The sequence below is a fragment of the Tribolium castaneum genome, chromosome 5, assembly GCF_031307605.1.
Source record: "Tribolium castaneum strain GA2 chromosome 5, icTriCast1.1, whole genome shotgun sequence".
NCBI classification, from domain to species: Eukaryota; Metazoa; Arthropoda; class Insecta; order Coleoptera; family Tenebrionidae; genus Tribolium; species Tribolium castaneum.
The window spans coordinates 14,320,208-14,348,142 of NC_087398.1; the positions used below are offsets into that span (position 1 = coordinate 14,320,208).

Consider the following 27,935-nt stretch of genomic DNA (forward strand, 5'->3'; position numbering starts at 1 on the left):
GTTTTTTTAATTAATTTAAACAATAATCTGTTCTCCAGGCGCCCCAAAAACTTTACTTTTCTTTTTTATTTACTTTTGTTTGATTGCACTGGTCTACAACGAAATCCTTCTTTAAATAGAATTAGTTTGGTATGAATGATTTAAACGTGCTTGCAGTTTTTTTCACTTACAGATTTGTTAATGAGTTTTCTATTATCTCAAAATTCACTATTTCTTCTTTCGTTATTGCTTCAAGTTACTTTAATTCAATTTAATACAAAAAGATAAAAAAAGACCAAGAATTAACAGGAAATCATTTGAGAATTTTTTTATGACGGTCTAAAATATGCAACAATATGTAAACTGTCTAAGAAACCGTTGCGTTATATGGACAATTTAGTTACGATTTCAAAAATATAACAGAAAATAGGGGGTTTTATTAAAAAAAAAACAGAACTTAGTTGAGTATTTCATTTTAGATCACTGTGTATACAAATTAAATTATTTTTATTCAATTTTGACATTATAAAGTGACATTATTGATTCCATAGTAACACGCATAAGTAGTGATTTATTCATGTGATGTTGATGACGCGGAAGTACGTGCTTCCGAATTTGAAGTGGATTCCTTCTGAATGATTGTTGAAGAATGGTTTATGATTTTCCTTGAAATTTCAATTTTATTATTAAGGGAATCTTCCATATATCCTTCCACAACGCTATTTGAACGCCATCCTCCGTGTCTCTTTACCACTGCTAAATCGGTTCCAGAGTCTGCCAGTAAAGTTGCACTTGAACGTCTAAAGCTATGTCCAGTATATTCTTCTGGATTTGGAAGACAAAGAAATCGTGCAATTTTTTCGGGAAATTTTGAAATAGTAGTAACCGTTTGTGTAAAACACTCTCGGGTCGTAGTTTTCTGTACTTGCGAAAAACGTCAATGGCAGGAATAGAGTTACTTCCATTGATGATAGTAAATGTTCTTGGCTTATAAGTCTTCGTGTCAGGAATATTGACCACAATTACGTTGCCTCGATCATCGACGTCATCAACTGACATGGCAACTAATTCTCCAATTCTACAGCCTCCAAAAACTCCCACAATTAGAACCACTTTTTGCAGCAAATATTCATCATCTGAAGCAGTGTCTAAAAACTTTTCCATTTATTCGAAGCTGAAGACTGGTCTGTGCCCTACAGAGTGTTGTTTTAAGAAAGCAGATACCTGATGAAATCTACAACAATTATTTATTAGTTCAAAACTTATTATAAACAATATAATCCTCACAAACCTGCTTATATCGATATTTTCTTTAACAGATAACATTTTCTTCAGTTGGGAATAATACGCCCACAATGACGAAGATTTAGCATTTTTGGATCGTTCAGAAATATAAGCCAAAATTATTCTCTCGTCTACTCCCTTTGCATCCTTCCGCTTCCTCCATTCACAAAAATTTGAATATTCTTTTTCGTATAATTGTTTAGATTTTGCTGGCACCACTTTATTTATAGCTTCTGAAGCTTCTTGAATGACCAATTCAGGCACGAAAACCTGGTTTTCCTCTTTAAAATCGCTGATTCTAGCCATTTTTTCCATACGCGTTACAATTCTCGCACTTTTGCAAATAAATAAACAGCTCGTTTCCGCTTCCTCCATTCACAAAAATTTGAATACTCTTTTTCGTATAATTGTTTAGATTTTGCCGGCACCACTTTATTTATAGCTTCTGAAGCTTCTTGAATGACCAATTCAGGCACGAAAACCTGGTTTTCCTCTTTAAAATCGCTGATTCTAGCCATTTTTTCCATACTCGTTACAATTCTCGCACTTTCGCAAATAAATAAACAACTCGTTGTTATGGAAATTTGATTCGCATGTGATATGATTTGTATAGACCGAACGTTTAATTTTAACATTTTCTTGCATTTTTTGGTAAATTTTGGTCAAAATTGAATAAAAAAATATATACGACACGTGAATTAAACCTATTAATTTGCTCGAAGAATTAATCCACTCGCTTGCGCTCGTGGTATAAAATAAACAATGGTTTAATTCACTTATTGTATAATATTTATTATTTGTGCCTTGTTGTAAGACCTGTCGTTTAAAAAAATCCAAATTGATAGCTAGCATAGAATAGTTTTATAAGACATTCTATTGTGGCACGAATGATTCCTTCGTCGTGCTCCAATGGAATGAGTGCCACAATTAAGTTTTATAAAACTAGTGTAATATACTATTTTTTCTACTCTCTATGTTTGTTGTTTGTTTTTGTATAGTTTAACTTATCAAAATGTGTTCTAACTATTTCCTCCTAATTTTGTTAATTATTCGGGTTGTCAGAAGCAATGATGCAGATTTTTGTCGGTTGAGATATGTTATTAATATGCAACTAATTTTTTTAGTGTTTTGGAAAGAATCATAAAGTTTGTTTGTATAGTGTTTATAAATTTTACAGTTACAGCTTTAAATAAAACCAACCTATTACAAATAAATTTATGTGATCGGTGAGTACATAGTTGTTACTATATTTCAATTCAGAAGCTTTAAACGTACAATAATAACACATAATAAAAAAAGATATATCTTGTAGTCCAGTATTAATTGATTTGCATTGAATGGATTTGAATTCAAAAGTTTCAAAAGTCAAAAAATTCTAAGACAGGGACAGTTCACGAGCCGCCCGTGGTGCGAAAAGTCCCCTTGTATTGATACCGGTGTTTCAGCTTTGTATGGTCCTTATCAAAGTGTCGGATATATCGAACGAAGCGCGGCCGATGGACGTGGCGGAACCTTGGCTCGATAGACTCCTGCAAGAATTCTTCAAACAAAGCGACGCCGAGAAGCTGGAAGGGTTACCTGTCACCCCGTTCATGGACAGGGAGAAAATAACGAAACCCTCGTCTCAGTGTTCATTTATCGGCTTCGTCCTCCTCCCATTGTTCGAAGCGTTGGGAGACTTACTTACTGAGTTACAAGTTAGCTTTCACGCTGCCTCATTTTTGGGGAGTTTTCAACTTGGCTTATTTCAGGATCTCATTGTTCAACCGGTTCGCGAAGCGCTGGAATATTATAGGAGATTAAACGAAGCGACGAGAGAGGAGCGACTTCACAGGAAAAGTATAGTGTCTGAGATGACGGACCAGCACACCCCATCCACACAAAGCCCCGATAGCGCCGTTACCGTTCCCAAATCGCTTTCGAATGCCAGTGTTAAGCTGAAAAAGAGCCTCAGCTTCCAGCAAAATAGGTCGAGGTGAGACTTTCCCTTTTCTACAACAAACGCAAAAAAAACTTTACGCCACGTTGAACCTTGTCTAATTTCAAAGTTTTCGCAAAGTGGTAATTTCATGTTTGACCAAGTTGGGTTGTAAAGTCTACATGTGCCGCATTGCACCATAAACACGAAGACAAATGGAACGGTATATGGTGCTATAAATTCATTATTCGTCATTTGATACGCTGTGTGGCTGGTAAACTACAACCAACTATTATTTAGCCTCAAACCAGATGTTGCCTATTTCGCACCTCCCTCACGTACAATATTAGCGATTTGCTAAACACATTTCAATTATCGTTAATCATAAAATTGCTTAATGAATCAAAAATTAAACGTGATAAAAAATCAAATAAAACCATTTCTACAAAACTAACTAAATTAAAATACCAGTTTGGTTATTTATGTTCGTACTCATTCGTCATTATTTACTTTGGAATTCGTAAAAAACTGATATTGCTCCATTGCAGCTTATGCATATTCATGCAGCCTGGATGTAATAATTGGACTAAAATTGAATTACTAGATTTTTGTAGCTCTTTTATTAAAGTTGTTTAATTAAAACGAAGTTATATTCGTACTGCTAATGATTTTTACCTTTAATTTTCAACTGCAGAATAATAAAGATAAAAAATTTAACAACGAATCAACTTTATGGAGGTCTGGAAACTAATCAAGCACAATGAAAAATTCAATACCATTAAGAACAAAAATTCTGTATATAATGCAACATTTGTGTTTCCTCAAGGCAAGTAAGATGCTTATTCAAAATTTTTGTCTGTATGTTTAGAATTTTTATCCTACCGTTATCAATTCAACATTACGTTTTTTAGCTTTAACTTTTTCGGCACATCTTCTGGAATTTTCGTGTATCATAAAGTTTACTCATTATTATTTACTCGATTAGTTATTATAGTTAGAAGTAAAAACAATATAAACAATTTTTTTAGTGGGTAGAATTTTTTTAGTACAAACTGTTTTTATAATTAGAAAAAAAATTAATGGTGGTATTGTCTATCTCTGTTAAAATAAGGGTAACAGAGTTCCCATTTGTTCGAAAATGTAATTTTAGAGATAATGGAAGTTGATTTTGTCGTATGGCTTTCTACTTGATTCAAATATTTTATTCGAAAACGTCAAGAAATTTTCATAAAATTATCATTTCGAATTTGGTGTCGCAAAAAGTTTTACTACAATGTTAAAAAAAGTGAATGCAGAAGACGAATGCAGATCAAGGCAAAGAATATTCTTATTTATTGAAAAAATCACATTTTTTGTTTTGAGATAATTTCTGTGAGATCTCGTGTCGGATTAGGTAATCAAATTGAAATCAAATTATTTTATTCTGTACTGTACAAAAAACAAAATAAATAAAAGGGAGAAACAGAATTTGGAAGAAACGAAATAACTATTGAAAGACAAAAAAAAATAATTTGAAATAAATAATACAAATTAAAAAATCTATGTTTTATTTTTAAGTTGTGTTCATTGCGACTTAGGATTGGCAAAGATTACCTTTGCAACATTATGGTTAATTATACCAGTTGATTTTTTTCTAAGACCAATCTTATCCCCTTTCTTCGTTTCCTTTACTTCAAAAACCAAAGGTCGAATTGTTTGCGTGATTCTAAGCTTCTAGTTTTATCCACTTATCACATTTTTAATGCAATTTCTTGTAATTTTGGTGAAACATCGTAAAAATTCACGATCTGTCACTGTCACTGTTAGTTTATGGAGAGATTTTTGCCGCTGTTATTTAACAGAGAATGTTACTGTAGAAGTGTTACTTACTAACAAATGGTAACAGAGTTTACGAAATACGAATTTCAAAAACAACTGTAATTTTTTCAGTAAAAGAGCAATAACATAGTAATAGAAGTTAGAAAATAGCACCATTAAACATGGTCTAATTTTTACCCTTGAAGTACGTTTTTTGAATAAAAAATCATTTGTCTTTTTCGAATTTTTCAGCACATTTTTCATTCAAACATCAGACGCAATTACAATAAGCCCTATTTAAGCGAAATTTGGTCACGCATAGTGCCTGAAATTACAACCTTGTTTAGAAAAATATAGAAATGTTTGCATTTCTGAAGCATTTCTTCCGGGTCTTTTAAATAAAATTTGGTCAAAGTGGGCCAATAATTGACTAAATTGGGCTGAGAATACATTATTTTGCAGTTTTTGAACCTGAGCAATAATTTGCCAATTTACTAAAATTCGTTGAAAGTATGCTGAAAACTTACTAAATTAATATGAATTATTTTTTTAAGTTGCTAGAAGCTAATAAAAACTTTTAATTTCATTCAAGTGTTTTACTTTTACTCAATAAGTTAAAAATTTTCTACTCAACAGTTAACAAAATACCGATAAATTTTGTTTTTTTCGGATTTAACATCTGCAGAAGCAAAGCATTAATTTTTATCAAGACAAATTTATTAGAAAATTCGAAAGAGAGTAATTAAGAATAAATTTTAAAAAATATTTTACAAAACTTTTCTTAAACATGTTACACGAGTGTGCTACCAAATACACAATAATTTCGCTAAATCCGTAAAAATAAGCCAAAAATTTGGCACATTGTAACAAAAATGTTGTTATTTCTGTATTTGCCGAGCGCTTTAAATGTTTTTGAGCTAAATATGTTAAAAAAAATACTTTTTTTATTTTCCTCTTATAAGGTTCATTTAAGATAAAATATGTACGGTGCCAAGCAAATAATTTCGGAAATTTATGTCATTTCATTGTACAAAAATATTCTCGTAAGGTACTCCACACGTTTATATTAAACTCTAACATATGTATAGAAGTTAAATCAACTTTAGACTGCAATTAAATAGTTACTATCGATTTAAACTTCGATTCTAGGAAATGCCATACAAAATAACATTTATGCTGAAGTTAAAAGTTGTGTGCGATTCATTTTAAAATTCAATTTCTGGTAAATGTTTTTTTTATTCATTAAAGCCAGAACTTAGATCCTTACTACAGGGTGAGTCATTAGTGGGTTATTTCTGAGTTTTTTGTTAATATGCAATCAGTAATACTGATTTCAGGTGACCAGATCGATAAATCATTAAAACATTTCAAAATTAATCTACTATTACATTGTTCGCGGTACTGTCAAGTTTATGTTAACAGTTTTTTAAAATTTTATTATGAACTATTATTATTTAAAAGATAAAAAGCCAAAGTTAATCCGATTAATGTTTTTAAAAATTAAACAGTCTCCAAGTGGTAAGTGCAATTAGTATTTTTGGTTGCATCTTAGGACATGTCAGGAACAACCAACTCACTATTGACTCACCCTGTATAGAGAGACTTTTGAACATTGTTGGAATTTGTTGAAATTGTCGACTCAACTCAATTTTGTTTTGATTCTTAACAATCCAAGACAATAAGAACGTTTCGTGAAACATTTTATTTGAATACCGTTCGATGTAATTCAAAATATATAGTGTTACCTACAATACGAGTAAATAGTATTTCCAAAATTAAATTCACAATTTCACTCACAAAAATGTATTTTAAAACATTGCTTTTGAACTTGCGCAAATTTGAATTTAGTTAAGAAATTTTAATCCATTCATACATATAGGGACCGGCAATTTTTATTCGCAGACCAAAAATCTTGACTTCTAATTGAATAAAATTAGCAAAATTTTACACACTTAACTGAAGAGTGGTAAGATATTTAATTTACTCTAATTTTTATACTGATCTAGCAAATTCATTTTTTAATAAATTATTTACGGAATGCACATTTTAAATTATTACATTGTATTAAGATTGTGTGATGATAGGATGAAGGGGTGACGAAGTTGTGAGCTTTTTTACGCAAAATTAATTCCATTTTGATATAAGTCATGCATATGGTACCATGCGATTTTCTAAAATTTTGATCTAGCTATCCACAACAGTTACGCGCATTACGGAAATTAGGTTCCAACATAAATACATATTATATATATTTTGGCCATAAGAGCGCGTATTCTGTAATGAAACCGTTAATATATAAAGACCGTTAATCGTTGTTCTTATAGCAATAAACAATAAAATTTCTAGATTTTCGATTTTAACCAGTGTAAGATTTTTACCGCCCGTTAAAAAAGTTACAGAATACGCGGTGTTGACAGATAAAGCGATGCTGAAGTTATTTACGCAATTCTTTTTTATAGCTGAGGTAACTGTCATGGATAACTAGATCAAAATTAAAAAAAATGGCATAATATACGTTTAAACAAAAAAAATATTATTCTGTAAACTACGCCAAATTTTTCATTCTAATAATAACAGTGTAATTTTTACTTGAGCATAAGTTTTGCCGGTTACTGTACAGGACGTTTCACCTAATTTTAATTCCAATATGAATTTGAAATTTTGAAACATTGGATAGTCCTTTCTAGGACAAAAATGTCAACGTTTTTAGTTAGTTAGCAATTGAGTTAGATAGACTAGAATCATATTCAGTTCGTTTCTAGATAGAACACATGAAAATTGTTTCTGAAAACACCAATTTATGACGATTAATAAAACAGTAATTAGTTTGACAACTACTGTCATGGGTTTCCAAAAACTAAATTATTAAATGTGTATTTTTTGTATCTAGTGTTTAGTGATTTTTGTATACAGCGTGCTCAAAAACTGGCGCACCAACTCAATGGTGTGTGGTAGAGAACTAGTTACATATAAAGGTAAAAATAGTAAAAAAATTCTTTGTAATAAAGTTATTGATAAATAACGGATTTTAGATAAATGATATGTGGCAACGTTGTCTAAAAGTCATGATCGCAATAGAATTTGAGCAACAATAAAAATAAATTATTTTTGAAACGGTTTCCTAGGAAATAATTCCCAGTGTTGGCACATCTACACATTGTGATTTTTTTGATGAATTTTAATTTTTTTAAATTAAAAAAACTGCTAAAATCTGATATTAAATTTAGAAATAATTATCCATCGTTTTGTTACGGAACGATTACTTGGTATGAAACATAAAAACATAAAAAAATAATAAAAACTAAAGAAGTTGGCACAATAAGTTTGTAGCTCCAGATTTTTTAAAATATGACTTTAGGAATTTTTTCAAGATTTTTCCCGTAATCTGCACTTGCTTCTCAATAACGTACCACTGAGTTGGTGCGCCAGTTTTTAAGCACCCTGTATTAGGATGCGTAGGTGAAACACCTATACATTTGGTTACTTAGGGTTTACTGAGGTTTTTATTTTACTTAACAAAGCATAACACACATGACCTGTCTTTTTAATTTCTAATTTTTTGTTAATATTCTGAAATATTCAAGGTGACTCGTTTAAAAAAATCATCCTGTATATGGTTTGTTTTGCAAACCGCCAGTTTGTGTAACATCAAAAAAGGATAAAAAAAGTTACTGATTTCAATTCTTTGACGGCTTTTTCAAATAAGATTTGTATCGATCTCCAGTTGTATTCAAGACAGGTGTGCTGTTCTACTCGAAATTTTACAATTCGTTCAAGTGAAAGTGCAAATATTGACAAGACACTGATTACACTCTCAAAACTCCGACATATTTCGTAGAAAATTATAAACAGAGCCAAGCCAAACAATAGCAGTTTTAATTGTTTCGCTTCCCCCAGGTCCCGATCCACCGACGAAGACACCGAACAGAGCTTCGGCAGCGGCAACATGATCGGCGAGGAGCAAAGCCTCGAAGACGTGGTCGAAGACCCCGAAAGCGGCGAATCGGAAACCGCCACCGAAGTCGAAGTCTCAGAAAAGGCCCTCAAGTTCAAAATATCGACCGAAAGTAGCGTGGGAACCGGTCGCAAAAGCTACCCCGGCTCCAGGAAAGGCAGCCGGGAACGCGTCCAACACTTCAACAGCTCTGAACTCGCTCGAATGATCCAGAAGGGCAAACTGCGCTCCGCCGGCTTCAGCTTCGACCAACACTGCATGATAGGCAACAAGAAGTTATCCTTCGACACTCCGGAGTTTTTGGACGAGTACGCTTTAACCTTGAAGAAGCGGCTGGACGACCAATCGGACAGCGAGGAGGAGAAGCAATGCGTGGTCTCGAAAGAGACCCTCAACTTGAACAAGCGCAACTCGGAGCATTTGGTCAAGATCCCGTCGAACCTGGAGGAGAAACGCAGCATTCTAAAGTGTTCTGACAATAAATCTTTCACGAACGCGGACAAACTCCGGATGAACAACGTGAAGTCGTCCCTCGAAGACGACGAGAAACTGATCGTCAACAACCGGAAGAACAGTCAGTCGCGAGTGAACAATACCAGTGATAGCGTTAACAGTATTGACAAGGACGAAGTGCGGAAAGTGCAAGCGGCGGCCGGGAGTCCGCGGAACAGCCGTTCGATTTTCTCCCGCTTTCGGCAGTTCACCGATCGGTTCAGTCTTTCGGTGGACAAAGACTCGAAGGTGAAGCACCCGAAGAACAACAACAGCACGCGAAACCCCTTCCCGCACAAGAAGAAGAAGCTGGAGACGCCGTGCTGCCGCAGCTTGGAGGAAGTTGGCCGTGCGAGCACACTCCCGAAGACCAAGAGCAAGAAAGCGTGGAAGTTCCTGGTGCTGGGCAAGGAGAAGGACAAGTGGGCGTCTGACGCAGCTGTGGATAAGCTCGCTGTGGTCGAAACCGACAATCAATCTCTACCGTCTACCTCACAGCTGCAGAGTAATTGCGCGAGTCCCAAGACGCACTTGGAGAAGTTGGAAATTGTGAGCTTGAAGGAGTTCAAGGTGGAGGAAACGGTGGAAAAAACAGGGGTTGAAAAGGGTGAAGAGGGTGGAGTGATTTGACAAGAGATCAATCCCCCCGAAAGGGAGAGTTTCGCTAGATACATTTTTTGTCGGTGTTGTAAATATAAACCAAATGTAAGAAATAATGTGTAGGCCGTTCTTTTTATTTATTTATATTTATTTTTGCGTTTAGAATAACTGTGTACCCGTCTAGTATCTCCGAACATATCCCTTCAATAGAATAATCAAAAGTTTTAACCGATTATTTCCGACACGGCAGACAAGAATGTTGCTTCACGATAAAGGTACAAATGAGATTATCAAAATTAAGGCACAATTGTATTAGATATTATAAGTTGTAATTACTCTCAGTCAGTCCTTTCCTTGTAATATTATTTATTGATTACAATAGCGAATCGTTATGTTTTATAATAAAACAGATTTTATAACATTTTTTATAAGATATTGTTTATAAAAGATATTTATCCATGTGATTCTAGTCTGATAAAAATGATATTTAGTTCAATATTATTTTTATGTGTGCATTTACTAGGATTAGGAAAATCTTAATATTTTCGTACCAGAGACATGGTCATTTATTTTTTTCGTTACCTCATACTTTTCAAAATGTGCTGGAATTTGAAAGTGACGATCTGGTGCTAAAAATTGAAAATTCTTTGTTGTTAACAGAGATTGTTGGTAATTTTATTTTGTTTTGTATAGTTTTTTCAAAAATATGAGGACCATTGAAGCCTGTAAATCCTTTTTATCTTCTAAAGAGAAAATCTATATTCTTCCTATTGCTAGATGAATAAGTGATATATTTAGAAAATAACACTAAAATATTTTACTTAGGTTATAATATGTCCATATGCCAATGTAAAATAAAAAGATATTGATTAAATGTCTAAAGTAAAATATCCCTTTTTTGTTCCTATTGTACTCTATTCCTTCCTTACGACTGTAGTTTAATTACACTGGTTTACAAAAAAAATTCTCTTACCACGAAATAATTTATACTGATTTTGTTTTCTGTTTACTCGCTGATAAGTGAGTAGTTTTTGTAATACAGAGTGCTCAAAAACTGGCGCACCAACTCAGTGGTACGTTATTGAGAAGCAAGTGCAGATTACGGAAAAAATGTTGAAAAAATTCCTAAAGTCATGTTTTAAAAAATCTGGAACAACAAACTTATTGTGTTAACTTCTTTAGTTTTCATTATTTTTTTATGTTTTTATGTTTCATACCAGGTAATCGTTCCGTAACAAAACGATGAATAATTATTTTTAAATTTACTATCAGATTTTAGCAGTTTTTTTAATTTAAAAAGAAATAAATTCATCCAAAAAATCACAATGTGTAGATGTGCCAACAATGGGAATTATTTCCTAGGAAACCGTTTCAAAAATAATTTATTTTTATTGTTGCTCAAATTCTATTGCGATCATGACTGTTAGACAACGTTGCCACATATCATTTATCTAAAATCCATTATTTATCAATAACTTTAATACAAAGAATTTTTGTACTATTTTTACCTTTATATGTAACCAGTTCTCTACCACACACCATTGAGTTAGTGCGCCAGTTTTTGAGCACGCTGTATATGCGCTAGAAGTTTTGAAAATTGTTTTTGTTTTTAGTGGCGAGTTTAATATTCGTTGCTTCTGTGCTAAACTAATTGTTAAACATTTTATTTGCTTTAAAATATCGTCAAGTAGTGAATGTAGATTATGCCTAAACAACTTTTGTTATGTTTGTGGTAAAATTATCCTAATAAAACCTTGGAAACTTAAGCGATCAAATCGTAAACGTTTTCATCAAGATTTAAAGTCATGAAAATAGGTATACCAAGATTTTTGGGATAAAAATATGTTAACCGATTACTGTTGGTTACAATAAGAGAAACTTACACTAATGAGTGCAAGAAAAGAAACAATTTGTGGCATTTTAAATTTTTCAAAAGTTTTGGATCAACCTTTTTTGTGGTGTCTTTGGCATTCGTTATTGACGTGATTAACAAATTGTTGAGTATTTTATTTGCTTTAAAATATCATCAGGTGAATGTAAATTAAGTCCAAACAACTTTTTCTGTGTTTGTGTTGAAATTATCCTAATAAAACCTGAAAAGCTTAGGCGTTGAATATGGTGAATCTTTCCATCAAGATTTAAAGTCTTTTGAATAGAGGTATTAAGGTTTTTGGAATAAAATAACCGAATAAGTTATTCGGTTACTACTAATCTACATAAGGTTAAAGTGACCCTAAGAGCACAACAGAAAACACAGTCTGTAACATTTTTGATATTGCAAAAACTCTCAAAAATTGATACTTTAAAATGAATATTTAAAAAACTTGATGTCTTAATTTTTTTTTGACTTCATTATCTGACTTAGGAATAATTATTCTACCGATACACATTAGTTTCATCTCGGGTGTTATCATTAGCGTTACCTTTAGAGCCGAAGTTAAGCTTTATTTTCGGCAAAAACGATGAAAATTTGCGAATGTGCCAATGCTAAAATATTTTGATTAAACCAAAATAGTTATTTATGTAACAATTCCGCAAAATAGAGTTTTAGCGGACGAATCGGATTAAGGACGAGGCGTCGAAGGAGTTGAGTGTTGCATACAAACTTTTTTGGTACTAGCACTCTAAAACAACAAAATTGTAAAATTCTTTACATTTCCAATTTACCCTCATCACAGGTGCAGTCGACCAATAGTCGACTAATTTTTTGAAACAATAATTATGAATTGTCAAGTAATAAATAAATTAGAGTCCGCAAAATGTTGCTAAGACGACTTTAAGTACTTGACCTTTAAAAGAACATTTTGTGGAGTCGAAGCAGTTTCCAAAGTAACCATTTTAGGGAGCGTGTACCAAAAAAAAACGATTGAAGTCTTAAGAAGTAATTGTCGGTTCGCTATTTTTTTTAAATCGAAGTCTCTTTTGTGAAGCATTGTTTTTGTCAAACAGCACAAAAATTTTACAGATAATTCGCCTAAAATCTAGCCAATATTAACAGTAGGACCTACTACTGTTTTTTTACAATCAACTTTTTTTACAGGCTATTTGATAGTTATGATTTTCAAGAAAATTTCCCAGATTATCGGTCTAAAGGCGAGCCGATAATATTAAAATATTTTGAAATTCTCACCAAAATCGCCTAAATCAAAATTATGAATTGTATTCCAGTAAAACCATGCTGTATTTAGGAAATAACACTAAAATATTATATGCCAATGTGAAACAAAAGATATTGGTTAAATGTTTAAAATTAAATATTCCTTTTTTTCCCTTTGTATTCTATTTTTTCAAACAATCTTTACCACCGTAGTTTCATTATTATTATTATTAGTATTACCTTTACACAGCCGAACTTCCTTTGTGGATAAACATTGTTTTCAATAAAAACGATGAATATTTGGTGAACTATTTTTCTAAAAAAGAGCCATTACACAATTTTTATTAAATTCCCCTGCTTTGTGTTCTAAGAAAATTAGAAGCTTTTTCCTGATGATTTGTCTAAAAGCGAGATAATAGTAGTATTATGTATTATTTTCAGGAAATCAAAAAAATTCTTAAGGTTTTAAGAAGGCACTGACAGTTTACTATTTCTTTTGTTTAAGGTTTTTTTGATAATTTTATTAATGTGAGTAAAATGATACAAATGACTCGCCTACAAAGCTAATGCCAAACAAAATATTTTGAGACAAAGAAACAAAGAATTCATTTAGGCCTTCAGAAGTGATTGAGGGTTTACTACTATTTCACAGTCGAAGGCTTTATTGATAAGCACGATTTTTTGCAAAAATTAAATTATTTCAAATCCCCAGATTGTGATTTGTTGTTTACAGAAAAATTCCGAAAAATGTTAGAGACGATTTGTGTATGTACAAAATAGTGGTTTACAGGTAAGTAAAATTGTTCAAGATCTGCTAATTAAAGTCGTTACAGTTATATGATATCCACGTTTAAATATCAAAATATTTGAAGTATTTATAAGTACAGATATAAGAAAACAAGTACTAAAACTACACGAAATTTTGTGCCAAAAATATTTTATTAAGTTGCTTTTTCAACTTTGCTTAATTTCAAATTAATTCCATTTAACGCCGACAGGACCATCCCTTTGGGATTAAATTTAATCTTTTCGTTACTCTTCTCATTACAACTCACAACAAACTCTTTCAAAATATGCACTAGACCTAATTTTGCGGTTAGCAAACCAAATCTTGCACCTACAACAAAAATATTTTTTTACAATTCAATTTTCTAGTAATACATCCATACCTATACAATTACGTGGTCCTTCCCCAAATGGTAAGTAAGCAAAACTGTCGATTCCAGTTTTGTTATTACTGGAAAAGCGCTCCGGATCAAAAATATCAGCATTCGGAAAATATTGGGGATCATAGTGCAAAGCTAAACTTGGGATGAAAATAGGAGTGTCTTTATCAATCGTAACATTGGTGTCTGGTATCGTGTAGGTGGTGTTACATTTTCTGTCAAGGAATGGCACAACTGGATATTTTCGTAAAACTTCTAAAATTACGAATTTAAAAAAATTAAATAAGTTACCATAATTCGTTATACCCTTAACACACATGTCCAAATATTCCATTTCTTTTAAGGAATCATATTTTATATCGCCGTATTTGTCCGAAATGTCTTTTATTTCGTTTCTTATTTTGTCCTGAATGTCAGGATTACGTGCAAATTCATACAATGCAAAGCCCATTGTTGAGCTCGTTGTCTCAAAGCCAGCAACAAAGAACATGAGTGCTTGAGACACTAAAATATCTCCTTCTATGAAGTTGCGATTATCATTCTTCATTTGTAGTAAAATATCAATTAAATCATTTCTGGACTTGTTTGAAACCGATCTCTTATCCATGATATCCAAAAAAGTGTTCTTCAAAAAATTTACACAATCAGGAGGAAAGAGTTTCATTCGAAACAAGTTAACAAACAAAGGGGCCAAAAGATAACACCTGAACCGAAATGCTGTGACAATATCGTCCCAATCAATCAGTCTCTTGGCCACTGAACTAAATTGCGAATTTTCATCTTTGAAAGAATTAGCTTGCACTCCAAAAATAGTTGAACCAATCACATCCACGGTGAATTTCAAACAAACATCTCTCATTTCAACTGAATTGTAATCCTTGATATGATTGTTTAAATAGTTGGTCATTTCATGCGAAGCATTTTCGATTAATTCCGACATTATTTTTATTTTTGAAGAGGTAAAAACTGGCGTCATTTTGGTCCTAAGTTCCCTCCAGTCGGGATTTTTCAATATGAATAAAATGTGGGTACTAATTGGGTCATCCCTTTTATTATTTACGGCATTTCTGTCATAGAAATATTGAAAATCGTTTACTAGAATCTTCTTAATCAATTTCGGATCTCTGATTAGTAAACAAGGCTTATCCAGGATAAAAAATCCAACGAAAGGTTTCGTTGATTTGTAATAAAGGTCGTAAAATACTTCTCCTATCGAGTGACGCATCAAAACACCATCGTAAATACTACCAAAAAATGGCAAAGGCTTGATGAAAGGCACATTTTTCTTTTCCCAGTGTTTGAAATTTCGGGTCAAATAGTAATAGATGAGGAATAACACAGCAAAGAAAATTACAAACATCATCGTCACCTAAAAAAAACACGTGTGTTCGTGCAAATAATTATACAGACTGACTTTTAAATGTAGAATATTTGCAAACAAATTACCTTCACTTTATTATACGCAAACGGTTCACGGCCAAAGGAGATACATCTGAATGGATGGGAGGAATTTTAATTTTCGACTAGAAAGAGTGTAAGAATTGGAAAAAAATAGTGGATAATAAGTGATAACGCACTAAACACAAAATGAAAATTTTTTGATTGATTTAGTTTCTCAGGTGCTAGGACTAGAACATTATCATGATAGAACTCTGTGGCGTGCGAACGTTTTACGCAGTGGATTTATTGATTAAATTGTTCAAGTTCATTGTAATAGCGCGCCAACAAAAGCTGAATTTCAAATCATACAAGGTGTCCCACTAATGTGAAAAAGTTTCTTATTAACCTTTAAGTCTTAGAAATTAATCTTATTTTCACGAAAGCCGTACATACTAACCCCTTGACTCATTTAAAATTATTTTCAAGTTTCTAAAATTAGCTACAACACAAACTTATGTTTTTTTAAATGGAACAACCTACATTTTTTTGCATTTTTGGATTTAGTTTTTAACACAGATGTTTTTAAGCTCAATTTTTATTGGTTGATTTTACTTTGTATTTGAAATAACTTGATTTTTTTGATAAAAACACACACCTATCAACGCACAGCCTAAACGGATCAGTATAGAAACCTGAAATTTTTACAATTGGTAGCTTTTATAATGTAGGTTTTGGAAAATCACCCCCTAAGGGAGTTAAATGGGGTGTCAATATTTGTAAAAAATCTGTCACTTTTAAAGTTATATTCTTGAAAATTAGTATTTGGGCTTTGGGTTACAAAAGAAGAAAAATGTATTTTAGGATTTTTGGAATATCACCCCCTAAGATTTTTGAATAATTATCCGTCATTTTTAATAAAGTTATAGTCTTAAAAATTAGTATTTGGGCTTTCGGTTAAAAAAGAAGAAAGGCGTGTTTTAGAATTTTTGAAAAATCAACTCCTAAGAGAGTTAAATGGCGTAATAAAATTTGTATAAAAATTCGTACCTTTTGAATTTATATTAAATAAAGCTGGTATTTGGGCTCTCAGTAAAAAGTGAAAAAACACGTGTTTTAGTTGGAAATACTAACTCAAAGGGGGTTGAACAGAAGTTGGAATTTGTATAAAAGTCCGTAATTTTTAATTTCTATCCATGCAGTTGGTACTTGAGCTTTCAGTTAAAGATGAAAAAAGTGTGTTTAAGAACATTTAAAATTTCTACCCTTAAAGAGGTTAAATATAAAGATTCTAAATATTGCTAAATATCGCTTACAATCAAACCAACAGTTTTATTGGAGGAAAGTAATAGCTTTACGATTTAAGGTTATACAGCGTGTTTGGGAATGGTCTCCCAAGAATTTCAGGGTGAGTCTCTGAGGCAAAATGGGAACGAAAACCTTTTTATCATTTTTTTCCTACATAAAAGGTTGTCTCAAAAATAAATAATTTAAAATCAGTCCCACTGTTTGAGGGCTTTTGTATAATTTGATTGTTGAGTTAATGAATAAAAGTAATCGTTTTGTTAAGAAAAGTCTGTTACTTAGCAACAAAAAAAAGGAATAATTTTCTGACAGACTTTTGCGACCAATGTCACGAATGTCACGTTTCTGTTTTTTAAATGCTGCTGCACAATGCATCAAAACTTTCCAGATTTGCATTTTTTACCGAAATAGTCAATAATTTGTTGCTATGTTAATCAACGCAAGCAAGCAAGCACAGAGCTTTGTGAAGAACTGAACTATGACTGCAGCTTTTATAAAATTTATGTACCAAATTTTGATCAACACAGATTATTTCCCACTAAAGATTATTCAAAAATCACGCTTTTTATTTATTTAATAAATTTTTGCACAGCAAAAAAATTAAATGACAAGTAAATCACGCACAGTATTTTATCCAGTAAAAAAATCGTATATGCACAGTATCTACTTTCAGTTTGCACAGTTTGAATAATAAACGCTCAGTAGCTAGCTTGAAGGCTGAGGCTTTGCCCCAGCGACCTAAATGGAAACATACCCCCGAACGAATAAATAAATTCGAAAACGTAAAACTCGAAATGTGGAATTCTACATTCTCAAGTTTTGAGATGTTATTATTTACTGTGCATTTATTATTTTTACTGTGCAATTATTATTTTTACTGATCAATAATCCTTGTCGTTTAAATAAAGTACTGTGCATTTAATTTATACCCATTTTTAAAGAGCTATAAATCGCAAATGCAAAATAAAAAATATGTTTCGATTAATTTTTAATTGTTAATTTATGGCTAAAATATTTGCACTCGCTTGTGAAACGGCGTGTATATAATTATAATAACTAACTATTTGTATAAACTTGTAAATTACTATCACAAATAAAAGAATGGTCCGGCGCCTCCACCAAATTTTACCTTAGTAGGTATAGATACTTTTTTCGAATTTAGAGACGGTTGTTTACAGAACAACAGTTGAAATGCGAAAGTAAATAACAACTTAATTTTAAATTGTGTAGTTAATTATTATTAATTAATATTAATGAATTAACACATAATTGTTTTAAATTTTTCAGAATTAAACATGAACTACCTAATATCAAAATTTCCAAATACCATTAAATAGCTCATATTTGTTATGAGTAATTAGTAAATCTATCAATTTTCTTTTTAAACTTTTTAAATTCTTGATAACAGTTTTTTAAAATCTGTTTCTTTTAGATACGCACAATACATTTAGAATCTGAGTGGATGATGTTCCAATTTGAAAAGATTAGCTCAATTTAGATTTCAATCAGTTTAAGAAGTAGGTACTTACTCTTGTTTTTATTTTTTAATTTTTTCTTATTAATATCGCCCTCTTATTATAACTCCTTATTATTAATTTCCATTAAAAGTTTATTTTAGTTTTAAATTCTTAAATTTAAATTCCTAAATGACGTGAACAGATAGATAAACTCTGAATCAGAGTTAGGTAAAAGTATCTCAGAATTTGCAAATAGCGTATTAGTTTTTAATACTCACGTAAACTTTTTCCCTGCAACGAAACAATTGCAAACACTTTTCGTTATTATAACTTCTTCAATTTGAACAGTCTTATTACTAGCGATCCTTAATGCGAATGGTTATCGCAAAATATCAGGATTTGAGTTTTTTTGTTTTTTTTTTGCTCTGTTTCTTTTGTCTTTTTATTTTTTGGATAAACAAACCAGAAATTATTTTCTAGTTATGATATTTTTTCACCTTTTCTTCCATCTCTGTAGTTACTTGAGAGTTAAGAATTATAAGACAAGAGATGGACAGGTAAACTATGAGTCTGAGTCAAACAAACTATGTTAAGATCTGAGAGAGCAGCGGACTAGTTCGCAAAACCACATAAAATAAAGGGTAGAAGTTTTCTCAATGAACAACAAAATTCCGATTTAAATAAATTAGATAATGCTTGTAATAACCGATCGTAGATATTATGATAAAAAGTCTTCCTTAACGAAATAATTTTTTCTATAGTTTAGTTTTTTTGTAAATACAAGATAAGTCTGCTAATTGTATTTTTTACTATATTTCAAAAACTAATAATCACACAAAAATCAGCCTTTTCCATTAAATACAGCGTGATTCTTAAATAGACCGACTAAATTCTACCCATGGTAGTACATGAGTACATGCTGAGAAAAATAGTAAAAAAATTCCTTGTAAAATATTTTTTTATGTTATGTGGGAGATAAAGTGTACATGACTGATGTGTTTGTAAATAGTAATAGAACAGTTAATGGAAAGCTTGTTAATAATTTCATCAACATGTACTTGATTAATGCAACATTTATCACTGTGTATTATCGATATTCTTGATGAAAACGAGCAATTTTTTCCAATACAACTAATTTAAACTCATGAGCGCCGTAAGTGACACGGATTAAGGAATTTCTATCCCTATGAAATAAAGACATAGATATGGTACAGATCGTCTCTACTTATCGTTGAAAAGCTGTGGTAAAATTTTGTCGCTTTATTTCGGAATCGTCTTGTATTTCGTTTTTTTTTCCTTTACACATATGATGTTTTTCAGATTTTTTCTTCAACTCCTTCTAGTAAATATTATTTGAATAAAAAAAAAATTATGAAACAAAACGTTTTAAACTCAATTAAAATTTAATTCGCAATTAACTTGACGTTTATCAGTGTAAAATAAATTGCATCTTAATTCGTATTTGTGTAATTCTGAATTAAATTTATATTTCGCTTCCTAGTGTCATTCTAAAATAAACATTGCTTAAATGATGTCTCGAACAAAAATACTTAAACAAATTTAATTTATTAATTTATTTATTTAATTTTTTTTTTGGGGTTAGTGACATTTTTTCCGTCCTTTTTGTACAAACCAACATTTAAACTTCGTTTGTGTTAAAATACATAAGAAATAATAATTTTTCGCAGCGATTTACCTAATATTAGGTAATTAACTAATTAATTTTAATTATAAAGTATTGTGGAAAAATTCTGAAAAAACACATGCATAGAGAAAAACAGTGTTTAATTAATAACAAATGCTGATTCCTGTATAATTATTACTTATTCGATTAGTATTTGAGATACAGAAAAACAGACTCACATCAAATAATACGCAAGGATCGCATGAACTACCATTTTGCCGCGCTTTCCCCTAAAAGTCCTGAATCAAATCTTTGCAGATAAATGTAACACTTCAACTTCATTTTTTGCCATCAAATAGCTTAATAATTATGCCGAGATCAATAATTGTTATAAATACAGATGTAGTATATTGTAAACATGTAATTAAATCTAGAACTAAACAGTTTATCTCATGACCTCTCTATTTAAAACGTGCGTTTTCAAGCATGTGACAAATAATGTTGAGCATCGCTTTCACTTTTTGATTAAATTTCCAATAGCATTGCGGATTTGACACCACCAACTTTAACTTCAAACTTATCAAAATCAATATGTTATGTGTGACAACACTGATAGTTAATTACATATTTCAACAAACAAAAAATACATAATCATATGTTTGTCCTACTATAAATAATAAATCAACACGTCTTCCTAGCCAGTTATTTTAGTGATTTCTTTCGTATCTACACATAAAAAGCTATACATACGTGAAGTGCACTTGACGAGGTTTGAAACACCACTAAAACTATCTTCAATTACCCGTTAATTAAGCGTAGGTTACTGAATAATGGGCCTTGAGTTACAATTCTCGATTATCAACTTACTTATCTTACTTATCACATTTTGGACAACTCTCTACTTGTACTTCACTCGCAAATTCAACCACTGGAAGAGCAAAAATGTGCCCCAAGTGGCCCCAATTCCATTTTTCGGAAACGCTTTCGAGGTGTTCACTTGGCGAAAAAACATCGGGGAATTCGCCCGCCAAATCTACAACAGTACAACCAAACCATTCATCGGTTTCTTCATCTGTGACGAACCCTACTTGTTAATCCGCGACCCGGAACTGGTCAAATCAATCCTCGTCAAAGATTTCGCAGTTTTCAGCAACCGGAGCATTTCCGAAAACAAGGAAAATGACCCGATGGGGTCCCACTTGCTTTTCCTTTTGAAAACTCCGGACTGGAGAGACATGCGCCGGAAAATAACTCCGGTTTTCACTTCCGGGAAAATGAAAAATATGTATAGTCTGATTAGCGAAGCTGGGAACGACATGATCCAGCACATGAGGAAAGAAGTGAGTAAAAGTGATCAACTGGAGATGAGAGAAGTGGCCGCGCGATATACAACAGATGCGATAACATCGACTTCGTTTGGAATCAACGCGAATTGCTTCAAAAATGAAAAAGCCGAGTTTAGAGAGGTGTCCAGGCGAGTGTTTAATTGGGCAATTTGGGAGCGTTCTATTTCCACCACTTGCTATTTTATCGCGCCTAATTTAGTAAAATTGTTTAAATTGAAATTTATTGATTCGGCTTCGGCGACTTTTCTGCGAGAGGCCTTCTGGAGAACTATGACCGATCGAGAAGAGAAAAAGTTTGTGCGAAACGATTTATTGGATATTTTGATCGATATTAAGAAGCAGGAGGATATTAATGACCCCTACAAGTTGGGTAAAATAATTAATTACAATATACAGGCTAAACCACACTTTAGAAGTTCTGAAGTTTTTGATAAGGATATTTATTTGAAAATTTGTATGCACCTATAAACCGTTGGGCCCTGTTCAGCAAAAATATTTTCAACATGGCGGCACTTCCAGTTGTACCGGAAGTCGGTATTAACTTTCTTATTTAAATAGAGAGGTATGTTTTTCACTGCGTTTTTAGATAACTCGAGTTGTTTGAAAAGGATTTTTATCAGCTTTCCCTGTACCTAAACTTTGCTGTTTTTGAAGAATTTAGAGTTTTAAAAAAAAATTCAATTTTTACATAAAAAATTGGTAATTCTGCTATTTTTAAAGTTTTAGAAATCAGGTTCAATCCAAATCATAAAATAAAGTCCAAATCTTTGAGTGTAATTAAAATTGAAAAAAAAGGTTTACTAACTCCAAAATATTAACGTTATTTTTTGATATAAGCTATAAATGTTTTTTTGTCTTGTACCTACAGCGTGACCCAGAGGTCACAATCCATAACATTTTTGTTATTTGAAATATTGCCATGCCGATTTTATTATCTTATAGATCCACTTAAAGTCCACCAGCTAAAAATATTTTTATTATGCACAGCGTGTTGTATGCAGGCGGATGAACCAACGTTATATTTTTATATGGAACACCCTATATATTTTTGTACTGTTGGATTCTAGGCAAAAAAATAATGTAACTTTATATAAACTATTCTTTTTGTCTCGGAATTAATTAACTTTTCGTTATAATTTGAAAAATCACTACAAAGTCGCTCATAAATATTTTTCGATAAATTTGCAACAGAAAAACTTTAGCATACCTTGAAGTTTTATCAAATCGTCGACTTATGGTTAAAGCACGCAGATAATATACAGGCTGTGCCATAACCCATTTTTTGAAATGGAACACTATGTATTTTTTAATGTATCGATAACAAATTTGATAAGCTTTCTAATGGTATGAGGTTTGCATAGCAAATTTAAAATATTTTTTGAGATTTTTCAAAAGAAATATTTTATTACAAGAAAATTTGTTATCCTAGAATATAATAAGTCAAATAGTAATTTATTTTTTGATATGTACTAATGTGACTAATTACATTAGTATTTTAATTATTACTTGATACATAAATAAATTTTACTCATCAAAAATTAATAACAACATGAAATAAAAAAAAACAAAAAAAATTGAACACTTTAAGAAATATTTCAAATTTGCATATCATTAGAAAGCTTATGAAAAACGTTATTGATACATGTAAAGAAATACATGGTTCCGTTTGATAAAAATGAGTTATTCAACTTTTTGCGTTTTTGGCACTCTGTGTATATTATCTGCGTGCTTTAACTAAAAGTCGACTATTTGCTAAAACTACAAGGTATTCTATGTTTTTTTGTTGCAAATTTATTAGAAAATATTCATAAACAATTTTGCAGTGATTTTGTAAAAATTGATCTTTTAAAAAAAGTAGAATAATTGTTTATACAGGGTGCTCAAAAATCGGCGCACCAACTCAATGGAGTGTGGTAAAGAATTGCTTACACATAAAGGTAAAAATAGTAAAAAAATTAATTAATTACTTTAAATAAATGATATGTGGCAACGTTGCCTAACAGTCGTGATCGCAATAGAATTTGACCAACAATAAAAATAAATTATTTTTCAAACGGTTTCCTAGGAAATAGTTCCTAGCGTTGCCACATCTACAAACTGTGATTTTTTGATGAATTTAATTTTTTTTAAATTAAAAAAACTGCCAAGATCTGATAGTAAATTTAAAAATAATTATTCATCGTTTTGTTAGGGAACGTTTTGTTAGTGCAAAACATAAAGACATTAAAAAAATAATAAAAATTGAGGAAGTTAGCGAAATAAGTTTGTAGTTCCAGATTTTTTAAAATATAACATTAGGAATTTTTTCAAGATTTTTCCCGTGATCTACAGATGCTTCTCAACAACGTACCACTCAGTTGGTGCGCCAATTTTTGAGTACTCTGTATAAAGTAACATTATTTTTTGCGTAAAATCTAACTGCGTAAAAATATATAGAATGTTCCATAAAAAAAATATAATTTTGGTGCACCATCCTGTATACAAAAGTATTTTTAGTTTGTAGACTTTAAGTCAATCTATCAGACAATATTATAAATAACAAAAAAATTATAGACCGATTACGCACCCCTGGAGCACCCTGTAGAATTAATTGAAAGTTTAAGTAATTAACGTTTTAATCTTAAAGATTCAAAAGATCCAATAATTTATGGCAAGCTTTGTGGTAATTGGTAATCAGGTCAGAATTCCTTGACAATAGAAAAAGGTTTGCTATGATGTTTAGAACTTTTCCGGGTTAAGACAGTCTGTTGTCAAAAAATTGTGCTTATATATCTCCACCTATAAAATATTCATTACTCAAAAGCTATCAACATGCGCCAAATTCTATTTTCGCAAATGCCGGTTCTAAAAATTAAAGGAATTTAATATCCAACAATATCAAAGTATTAAATAATAGCGTAATTAATTCCCTATCTAAAACAAACAAAAAAAACAAAGTTTAAAAATTTGACACACCAAACGTTTATTTTTTTTAGACGCGTTTCTCACCTGAGAATGACCACTAACGCGTCTAAAAATAATTCCTTACTTATTTTTTTACTGACTAAAAATATTTATTTTTGCTTCGTACATAAAACTTAGAACAACCTGTATAAGGAATGTTAATTTACAGATGAATGCCGAATTAAATTACTCTGACATTCGGTGTATAAAAATTGTGGCATTTCGTTTAAAAATTTTGAGTTGTGGGTGTTTGAAGTTCTTCAAACTTAATCTTAAAAATTTGAGGTTTGCTAATTTTTGTTTAATTTACAGTCAAACACCAAAAAAATGTAAACTTCTCTTTCAAATCTCCAAAAAAGATTTAAAAATTTTTAAAAACGAAAGAGTTATCGATTTTTTAAGTCAAAGATGCAAATCCAAACTTTTTTTTAATATTAAATATTTCAAAAATGACTAAATTTAGATATAAGGAAAGCTGATCTCTAGTAACACGAAAAATCCAAAAATGCGGTGAAAGACATAGCTTTCATTTAAAATAAGAAAGTTGATAACAACTTCCGGTATAATATATAATATTTTCATTGATCAGAACCCAACAAATTATGGTTGCATACAAACTTTTAGATGATTATCATTATTAGAACTACCAATACTTTTAATGTGGAGTTTAAATGGAACAGCCTGTAGATAAGTGGTTTGATTCTTTTTTCAGATGGTGATAAATTGGTGGCTCAAGCAACTCAGTTCTTTGTGGCTGGTTTTGAAACCACGAGTTCCACAATTTGCTTCACTTTGTACGAATTGGCGATTAATAAAGATTTGCAAAATAAATTGAAAAGTGAAATTAGAGACGTTGTGCGTAAACATGGAGAAATCTCGTACAATTCCTTGAAGGATATGGAGTATTTAGACATGTGTATTAAAGGTAAGTACATATACATTAAAATGTTCGATCATGATGAGTTTTTTTTAGAAACCCTGCGAAAATATCCCGTGTTGCCCTTCCTAGATCGAAAATGTGACACAGATTATCGCATCCCAGGATCAGACGTAGTCCTGGAAAAAGGATCACCTGTGTTTATATCAGTCTCTGGACTGCACTACGATCCACAGTATTTTCCAGATCCTGATAAATACGATCCTTTGAGATTTACTGAGGAAAACATTAAATCAAGACCACAGTTTACGTATTTGCCTTTTGGTGAAGGACCTCGCAATTGCATTGGTATATTTCTTGACCAGTTTATTGATATTTGTTAATTCGTTATTTCAGGTGCACGGTTCGGTAGCGTGAGTTCCAAATCCGGAGTTGCTAAAATAATATCAGAGTTTGAAGTGGATTTGTGTGAGAAAACGCAACACCCGATTCAAATCGATCCCAAAGGGTTTTTGATGGCACCAGTTTCTGATCTTGTACTTAAATTTAAGAGATTGGATGACTAAATAAATAAGTGTGTAACAATTCATTTGAGTTATTTTTTTGTCTAAAAAAATAATTGAAATAACCCAGGTGTTAACAACAAAGCAACGTTTTTTCAGATATTTCATGTTGGACTCTGGCGAGTTCAATACACAAGAAAATTAAGTCACTTTATACCACGAAAAACCGCAGAACCAAATTTAACGCTAGTATTTACCACCACGTACTTTTAAAGTGATTCTTTCAATTAACACTATTCACGCAAAATTGTTAAACATTTCATTAAATGTCAATTAAATGTGGAATTACGAAAATTTCGTTACTGTTTTCGACATAGTTCAAAAGTCATCACCAGAGGGCGTCTAGTTAATTTTATTTCCGAATAGACCCCATAATTGCTTATACCGGGTGCTCAAAAATCGGCGCACCAACTCAATGGAGTGTGGTAAAGAATTGCTTACACATAAAGGTAAAAATATTAAAAAAATTAATTAATTAATTTAAATAAATGATATGTGGCAACGTTGCCTAACAGTCGTGATCGCAATAGAATTTAATCAACAATAAAAATAAATTATTTTTGAAAGGGTTTCCTAGAAAATAGTTCCCAGTGTTGATACATCTACAAACTGTGATTTTTTTGATGATTTTATTTTTTTTAAATTAAAAAAACTGCCAAGATCTGATAGTAAATTTAAAAATAATTATTCATCGTTTTGTTAAGGATCGTTTTGTTAGTGCAAAACATAAAAACATTAAAAAATAATAAAAATTGAAGAAGTTAGCAAAATAAGTTTGTAGTTCCAGATTTTTTAAAATATAACATTAGGAATTTTCTGTTTCCAGTTTCTGATCTTGTACTTAAATTTAAGAGATTGGATGACTAAATAAATAAGTGTGTAACAATTCATTTGAGTTATTTTTTTGTCTAAAAAAATAATCGAAATAACCCAGGTGTTAACAAGAAAGCAACGTTTTTTCAGATATTTCATGTTAGACTCTGGCGAGTTCAATACACAATAAAATTAAGTCAAAAATGCTTTCTTGTTTTAATCTTGCAAATTCTAATATTTATAGGACTTTAACCTACCTATAAAATACGCATTATAAGTAATTGTCAAAATTATTAAACTTAAAAAAAATAATACTATATTCCAGCGGTCTTTAATGTGTCTTACTACTTTAATGTTTTTAATCTTGCTGAGTTGAAAACAGAAATCGTGAAGGGGAATCATTTTAAATATGTAGTAAATTAAACAATATTAAGAGATGAATTACTAAACTTCTTTTGTACGATTTTTTATATTTCAACTTCAATTTTCTACTGCGTAGTGCCAGAAATCGCTAAATCAACAGATTTGATAATATTTTATTTACGAAATCTTTATCGCTTAAATAAAAGTTTCAATTTGTATTTTTGGGCTTAACTAAAAAAACTAAAGAATAGATAAATAGTTTCGATTTCTGCAAAATACATTATGTTGGCTTGCTTCGTTCATGTTTATAAATCAATTGCTTGTAACTTGGCGATGTTAAATGCTAAAAATCACCAATTTTTTTTAATAAAGAGTTAAAGACTCCCCGGTTATGGTGTGAATAATTATTCGGGAATGAAGACAAGTATATTTTTTGGCAGATTTGTTGGAACAACATAGTTCTCCGTCACACTACACGAATTGGTTCCCCATTTATTGTCTTGAAGAAGCCCCAAAAAAGTGACAAAAGGTAGATCATAAATCATTTACCAAAAAATAAACTTGTCTGCATTTTCGATTAATTAATCACATGTTAATCGAAATAAAAACAGACGATGAACAGCAAGTTTAACTCCCCGGTTATTTTAATGGATCAAAAAGAATCGGTCTTACTGTAAATGTTGACAACTGGTCGTCTATTCTGTGAGAGGGCTTCTGGAAAACTATGACCGATCGAGAAGAGATAAAGTTCGTGCAAAATGGTTTTTTACATATTTTGATAGATATTAAGAAGCAGGGATATATTAATGACTCCTACAAGTTGAACAGCGAGGAAAAAATGTACCAGAAGAAAAAAATGCCAAAAAAAGACTAGGAAGATAAGTTTTTTAACCTTTTCCTCCCGGGAGAAAGAAAGAAATTTCTTTTTACTCAAGACAAGTAGTATGTTGTTACACTGAGAAATGAGAGCACCACAGTG

General features: G+C 31.3%; 3 protein-coding genes and 1 non-coding gene across 9 annotated transcripts in view; 2 read left to right on the top strand and 2 right to left on the bottom strand.

Moving 5' to 3' along the window:
- Pde9 (Phosphodiesterase 9) overlaps nt 1-10,913 on the top strand; it is a 177,714-nt gene extending 166,801 nt beyond the window's left edge. For all 3 annotated transcript variants that reach the window (XM_064356540.1, XM_015979849.2, XM_015979850.2), the window contains 3 exons: nt 2,709-2,960; nt 3,015-3,238; nt 8,876-10,913. In XM_064356540.1, the coding sequence (XP_064212610.1) occupies nt 2,709-2,960; nt 3,015-3,238; nt 8,876-10,055 (1,656 nt within the window). In that variant the 3' untranslated portion in view covers nt 10,056-10,913. The remainder of the gene's footprint in view (nt 1-2,708; nt 2,961-3,014; nt 3,239-8,875) is intronic.
- LOC107397909 (uncharacterized) lies at nt 478-27,916 on the bottom strand. The gene is made up of 3 exons (XR_010334146.1): nt 27,629-27,916; nt 1,271-3,255; nt 478-1,213 (listed from the first exon to the last, which is right to left on the bottom strand). It is a non-coding gene; the product is annotated as an uncharacterized LOC107397909 (transcript).
- Nucleotides 14,043-20,858, bottom strand: LOC658979 (cytochrome P450 6j1). 3 transcript variants are annotated; one of them, XM_064356541.1, is made up of 5 exons: nt 20,802-20,858; nt 15,735-15,811; nt 14,595-15,657; nt 14,292-14,543; nt 14,043-14,239 (listed from the first exon to the last, which is right to left on the bottom strand). In XM_064356541.1, exons 3-5 carry the CDS (start codon nt 15,649-15,651, stop codon nt 14,064-14,066), a joined length of 1,485 nt encoding a protein of 494 aa, XP_064212611.1. In that variant the 5' UTR covers nt 15,652-15,657; nt 15,735-15,811; nt 20,802-20,858; the 3' UTR covers nt 14,043-14,063. The 3 variants fall into 3 exon arrangements, with proteins under 3 accessions (XP_064212611.1, XP_015835338.1, XP_064212612.1); XM_015979852.2 differs by lacking the exon at nt 20,802-20,858 and adding an exon at nt 20,291-20,424; XM_064356542.1 differs by lacking the exon at nt 20,802-20,858 and adding an exon at nt 15,866-15,977.
- LOC659054 (cytochrome P450 345B1) lies at nt 20,687-25,806 on the top strand. 2 transcript variants are annotated; one of them, XM_965392.5, is made up of 5 exons: nt 20,687-20,820; nt 20,871-21,767; nt 25,053-25,265; nt 25,314-25,565; nt 25,614-25,806. In XM_965392.5, the coding sequence occupies exons 2-5, from the start codon at nt 20,882-20,884 to the stop codon at nt 25,781-25,783; spliced, it is 1,521 nt and encodes a 506-aa protein (XP_970485.1). In that variant the 5' UTR covers nt 20,687-20,820; nt 20,871-20,881; the 3' UTR covers nt 25,784-25,806. The 2 variants fall into 2 exon arrangements, with proteins under 2 accessions (XP_970485.1, XP_008194912.1); XM_008196690.3 differs by having other exon boundaries at nt 20,722-20,820; nt 20,866-21,767.
- Nucleotides 27,917-27,935: the final 19 nt, after the last annotated feature.